The sequence below is a fragment of the Piliocolobus tephrosceles genome, chromosome 1, assembly GCF_002776525.5.
Source record: "Piliocolobus tephrosceles isolate RC106 chromosome 1, ASM277652v3, whole genome shotgun sequence".
Taxonomy (NCBI): domain Eukaryota; kingdom Metazoa; phylum Chordata; class Mammalia; order Primates; family Cercopithecidae; genus Piliocolobus; species Piliocolobus tephrosceles.
Genome location: NC_045434.1, coordinates 210,800,954 through 210,807,023, shown reverse-complemented (window position 1 = coordinate 210,807,023; position 6,070 = coordinate 210,800,954). Strand labels below are relative to the sequence as shown.

The window sequence follows — 6,070 nt, the reverse complement described above, 5'->3', positions numbered from 1 at the left end:
GGATGGATGGATGGATATAAGGATGAGTGGATGGATAGATGGATAGGTGGAAGAATTGGTGGATAGATGAATGGATGGATGAGTGCATGGATGGATAAGTAGGTAGAACAATGGGTGGATGGATAGATGGATGGCTGGAAGGATGAGTGGAAGGGTGGATGGATAAGAGTGGTAGGTAAAGGCCGGGCACGGTGGCTCAAGCCTGTAATCCCAGCACTTTGGGAGGCCGAGGCGGGCAGATCACAAGTTCAGGAGATCGAGACCATCCTGGCTAACACAGTGAAACCCCGTCTCTACTAAAAAATACAAAAAACTAGCCGGGCGAGGTGGTGGGCGCCTGTAGTCCCAGCTACTTGGGAGGCTGAGGCAGGAGAATGGCGTAAACCTGGGAGGCGGAGCTTGCAGTGAGCTGAGATCCAGCCACTGCACTCCAGCTTGGGCGACAGAGAGAGACTCCGTCTCAAAAAAAAAAAAAAAGAAGAGTGGTAGGTAAAATGATGGGTGGGTGGATATATGAATAGCTGGAAGGATGGATGGATGCATGGATACATGGATGGAAGGATGGATGGATGGGTGCACAAAAGGATGGGTGTATGTATGGATAGATAGAAGGATGTGTAAAAGGATGGGTGGATAGAAGGATGAGTGGGTAGTAGGATGGGTGGATGGTGGATGAATAGAAGAATAGGTAGGTAAAAGGATAGGTGGGTAGAAGGACAGGTGGATGAATAGATGGATAGCTGGAAGGATGAATGGATTGATGACAGAAGAATGGATAGGTAGAAGGATGAGTGAATGGACAGATGGATTGGATGGATGAATGGGTGAAGGATGTGTAGGTAGAAGGATGGCTGAATAGAAGGATGAATGGATAGGATGGGTAGGTAGAAGAATGGGTGGATGGTTGTGTGGACAAAAGTATGGATGGGTGGGTGGATTGATGGATGGTTGGAAGGATGAGTGGACAGAAGGATGGGTGGGTAAATGGATGAGTGGATGGGTGAATGGGTGGTTGGAAGGATGAGTGGTGGATGGATGGATGGGTGGCTGGCTGGAGGGAGGGACAACCAATGCTTCCCCTTAGAGGACTGCTGCCTCATACCTCAGACACCACTAAACCTGGTGTCCCTTCCTAGTCCTGGCCCAGAAGGAGCCCTACACTCTACAGCTCCTTGACACTCCAGGAGAGAGGGCAGCTCTGTGCTTTCAGCCAGGATCTGAGACCCACTTGCTCACCTGTGCTCGTGTAGTGGATCTTCCAGCCTGTATGGTCTCCTGACTCATCTGTGACAAAGGTGATGGTCACCGTGTTGCTTTTTGTTTCAATCCTGCGGGGCAATGTCTTCCCACAGAATGGGCCATGTTCTTCACTGTTTGTTTGAATCTGAGAAAGAAGCTCATGAAAGCAGGGGAGCGGCTGCCCGGGTCTGGCCTGGGCCAGAGGGAAGCAGCCCACCTCCTCAGCAGTTCAGGGAGAGCCAATGAGGCCACCCCAGGCCACAGATCGGGGTGCCCCTCCCCGCTCTCCCTCCCACGCTTGTACTCAGAAGGCCCCAGCTTTGGACCCCCGTAGCACCTGGAGAGGTGGGGGGTCGCTGAAGGTGACGGGAACATGGTGGGGGCCGTGCTGCAGGAAGTAGGGGGTGCAGCTGGGCTGAGGGGGAGGATCTGGGACAAGATGATGGCCCCAGGAGCCAGACCTTGAGAAAGTCGTAGGGACACAGGGTTTCGGGGTGCGTCTCCACATCGAAGGACTCCACAAAGTCCAGAATGACGCTGAACCCCTCCTCCAGGCGGATGCTGTAAGTGCAACTGGAGAGTTTGGGGTACGGCTGTGGGTATTCAGGGCTGCTGAGCTCCCCAGACCGCTGGGTGAAGACCTGGCCGGAGCACAGGGCTGGAAGGAGGGAAGGCGGGGGAGTGACTTGGTGTGCCCTCCATCAGCCCTCGCACCAACAGCAGGGTGGGTGCCTGGGTGAGCAGGAAACTGGGACAGGGATGTGGCTGGGACATCTGCATCCCTGGGTTGGGCTGGGCCCTGCAGACGGCCAGCCCCTGAGGCTTAGCCAGAAACCAAACCACCCACCTGATGGCTGAGGGGCCACTTAGAGAAGGGGTTTCTCTTGCTTTGAGGCTTTAGCCTCATGGAGTGCATGGGCCTTCACTCACAGCCCCAGAGACTGTGGTGGTGTCCTGGGCCAGAGTTACACCCCCAGGGTGGGGGCTAGAGCATTGAGTTCCACCAGGCTCTGCCGGGGCGCAGGGCAGGGGTGGATGGACACACAGGAAGAAGGAAGAAGGGACACTCTCCTTGGTCCCTGGGAATTCGGGAAAAGAGAGGGGCATCTCCTCGAGCCTAAGGGCCCTTTTGGCTCTCCCCCAAATTCCCCTACAGCCACCCCAGCGATTCCAAAGTTTATTCATCAGGGGTCTCCTACCCGAACCCAGCCAAGACCAGCCAGCCCCCTGGGTTCCTGGGGGAACCGTCCGGAAGAAGGGTCTCTCATCACCCCCTTCTGCCAGGTCTGGCCCCTGCCCTGGGGGCAGCTCCTGGAAGTTCAAGGCAACAGTGATGACGACTGAGTCTGGCGCGCTCCTTCCTCGCTGGAACAGCTGATGCTGCTGCCACAGGCAGGGCATTGGGCTGGGCTCCATCCCTCAAGGAAGGCTTGGTCCCCGTCCCATACCACCCCCCACCCCCAGCTGCAGTGGGGGGCATTCAAGTTGTGAGGCCTCTAGGAAGTGGGGAGCCCCAACATTACTTGCCTTCTTCCACATGGAAGTGCCCTATGGGGCAGTGGGAATCACCCCTGGATTTGGGGGGACCAGATTGCTCCCTCCATGAATACTTCCCAGGGTGTCTCCTCTGTGGGTCAGGCTCCTCCAGGCCAGACCCAGGGGTGGTTCACGATTACTCTGGGCTCTGGGGGACCTGGACGTGAGCGGGGCCCTGCCACTCTCTGGGTCTCAGTGTCTCATCTTCAAAACCAGGGGTGAGAGTAAGCCCTTCTGGCCAAGGAGCCTGTGGCCCCATGGAGGAGGCTCCCACAGACCTGGGGTTCATGAGGCTGTGAGGAGGGATGGCAGAGAGGAGCGCACCCCGCCACCTCCAGACCCTCCCACCCCAGAGACACGCAGCAGCAGGTGGGGTAGAGCCAGGTTTATTATTGGGTCTGTGGGGGGGTGAATGAGAGTTGGGACACAGCCATCTCAGCCCGACCCGGAGCTGAGGCCAGCAGGCTGGCTCTGGCTTCTGACCTGCTGGGCAGGCCGGAGCTCCAGGGGAGGCTAGAGGCTCTGCTCTGGAAGAGAGATCGGAGAGACACCGAGAGGGAGAAACCAAGGGTGGACAGGCAGTGTCAGTGCCAGCAGGTGGGGCTGCCCATGCCCCAGTGTCACGGTGCAGGGATGGGGTCCCAAGGAACCAGGGCTAGATCCCCCCGACTCTCCCACCCCAGGAGCTGGCAACGGCTGCCCCGGCGGGAAGTGGCTACATGAGGGGTTCCCAGAACCCAGGTGGGGCCAGAGACACGGTGAGGTGTTAGAATTAGCCTCAGTTGGTGGGGGAGGGTGGCAGTGGGAATGAGCCTGGCTGCTGGGAGGGGAAGCAGGGCCGAGAAGCAGAGCTGCAGGCGGGAGGGCCTAGAAGCACCCAGTGTCCAGGGCCCGGGCCCTCTGCACCCCTGGGCAAAGCAGCAATGGCCCTGAGGAACCCCATGTATCCCAGGACAGGGTGCGCTGGGGCCCAGGCAGCCTCCCTCACCTGAGCAGGTGCGCTTGTTACGGTGCAGGACGTAGCCTACACGGCAGGAGCAGTAGAAACCACCCAGGTGGTTGTGGCAGTGGTGGTCGCAGGCGGGCGCCTCTCCCGGGGCCACCTGGCACTCGTCAATGTCTGGGGGGGGAAAGGCAGGGCCAGGCAGTCCGTCAGGAGGGAGAGGCAGGATCCAGCCTGGCCTCCTCCCGGGAGACCCATGACCTCAGAGTGGACCTCAGAGGAGGCCTCATCCTGTCTCGGGTGGGGAACTGGTGCCGGGCCAATCACCTACAGGCCTAGGGTCGCTGCAAGCTCCCAGCAGCACTGGGAGAAAGATGCAAACATCACCTCTGTTAAACCAGAGGGAGTTTCAGTGTCCGGCCTAAGGCCCCCCAGCTAATGACGGAGTCAATCAAACCCAGGGGGCGGGGCTACAGCGCCAAACCCTTGCAGCCCCTTCCTAAGGAGCAGAGACATTGAGCCACTTGCCTGAGGTCACACAGTTGGTCTCTGCGGGGACTGAGATCTGAAATCAAACATCCTGGCAGCGCTCCCGCTGGCAGGGCCCCACTTTGTCAGCTGTAAATGGGGTCCTCAGCCCCTGCATCATTTTCGTTTTTTGTTTTTTGAGACGGAGTCTCGCTCTGTCGCCCAGGCTGGAGTGCAGTGGCATGATCTCAGTTCACCGCAGCCTCCGCCTCGCGGGTTCAAACAATTCTCCTGCCTCAGCCTCCCTAGTAGCTGGCATGCCACCATGCCCAGCTAATTTTTGTAGTTTTAGTGGAGATGGAGTTTCACTGTGTTGCCCTGGCTGGTCTTGAACTCCTGACCTCAAGTGATCAGCCAGCCTCGGCCTCCTAAAGTGCTTTAATTACAGGCGTGAGCCCCCGCACTCAGCCAGTCCCTGTGTCACTTGAGGCGATGCTGTCCTCAGGTCCCTGGCTCAGAGTTGGCGCTCTGCCCATGTGAATGGAGGTCACGGTCATGGCTGTTTTGGTCTTTGCATTGCAGATGGTGTCAGGCCAGAGGCCCCTCCCCTGCCCTGGGGGAGGTGGGGAAACTGAAGGCAGGGCTGCCTGGCCTAAGACAGAGTTACCCCCACAGTCAGCTGCACAGACTGAGATGTCGCAGGTCCCCTCTTGGCTCACCCTCGGCTGCGTAGAAGGCCTCGAACCCTGTGAACGGCTTCTCGTTGGAGTAGTCGGAGTGGAAGGTAATGTCCAGGCTGGAGCCCGGCGAGTAGAAGGTGTCGTTGCCAGGGGCCCGCTCCGTGTCTGTGCTCTCATGCCCACACAGCGTGGCCAGCACCTTGGCCCCCGAGCTCAGCTGTGGGGTCAGGTGTCACAGGGAGGGAAGGCAAGACCCAGGCCTGATCTCCCTCCTGGCCAAGCCTGGCCCCTGCTCCCAGGTCTCCCTGAACCCTGGCTACTCCTTGGGGACCCCCTGATCCTGAGAGACCCCAGCCCTCCCGTCCTGACGGCAGCACCTTGACGAAGTCGTACTCGCAGAGGTGGGAGAGCTCCAGGTCAAAGTAGGTGAAGTAGAGGCGCAGGCGGTAACCAGGGGGTGCAGTCAGGGTCCAGCGCCACTCCAGGTTATTGGCGTACTCCCATGGAAAGCCAGGGGATGCCAGGCGCCCAAACACAGGTTCAGGCCACTTAGGGCCCGAGGGGGTGGCCACCGAGCTACACAGCAGGCCCAGGAGGGTCAGCAGCCTGCGGGCAGGGCAGGGGTGGTGAGGGCCCAGGCCTGTGCTCCCGCCCCACACCCTTCAGGGAGTCTGTGGGCGCCCACCTACCTCATGGTGTACTCGTCCAGCTGGTCTGGCCTGGTCTGCAGCCCTACACTGGTCTCACCTTTGATCTGTTTGTCCAGTGACCTGCCCCTGCCCCCAGCCTCCCTGACTCTGGGATTCTGGGAATCAACTCCATGATTCCAGCCTGCTCAGAGTTCCAGGCAGGGAGGACAGGCTGCTCTGGGAGCCAGGAGTTGGACCTAGGCAACAAGAGCCTGGAAACAAATCCTGGCTCTGCCCCCTCCCCTCTTTTTTTTTTTTTTTTGGATCCTGTTCTGTTGCCCAGGCTTGAGTGCAGTGCTGCAATCATAGCTCACTGCAGCCTCTACTTCCCGGGTTCAAGCAATCCTCCCACCTCGGCCTCCCAAGTAGCTGGGACTGCAGGTATGCAACGCCATACCCGGCTCATTTTACTCCTTCCAGGAATGTGTCTAAGTTTCTGCTGGGGTGAGGGGATGGGGAATGGGGATTGGCATGGTGGTAGTGGTGGTGTTTTCTTTCTTTCTTTTTTTTTTTTT

At 58.8% G+C, this 6,070-nt stretch overlaps 1 protein-coding gene across 2 annotated transcripts in view; it reads right to left on the bottom strand.

Moving 5' to 3' along the window:
* Positions 1-5,586, bottom strand: part of MASP2 (mannan binding lectin serine peptidase 2) — a 22,695-nt gene extending 17,109 nt beyond the window's left edge. Inside the window, exons 1-6 of one of the 2 annotated variants that reach the window (XM_026447961.1) lie at positions 5,556-5,586; positions 5,244-5,472; positions 4,906-5,083; positions 3,764-3,895; positions 1,701-1,897; positions 1,237-1,384 (exon numbers count right to left, since the gene is read on the bottom strand). In XM_026447961.1, coding sequence (XP_026303746.1) covers positions 1,237-1,384; positions 1,701-1,897; positions 3,764-3,895; positions 4,906-5,083; positions 5,244-5,472; positions 5,556-5,560 — 889 coding nt within the window. In that variant the 5' untranslated portion in view covers positions 5,561-5,586. Of the gene's footprint in view, positions 1-1,236; positions 1,385-1,700; positions 1,898-3,145; positions 3,303-3,763; positions 3,896-4,905; positions 5,084-5,243; positions 5,473-5,555 lie in introns of those variants that run through there. The other variant, XM_023191942.1, reaches the window with a different exon arrangement.
* Positions 5,587-6,070: the final 484 nt, after the last annotated feature.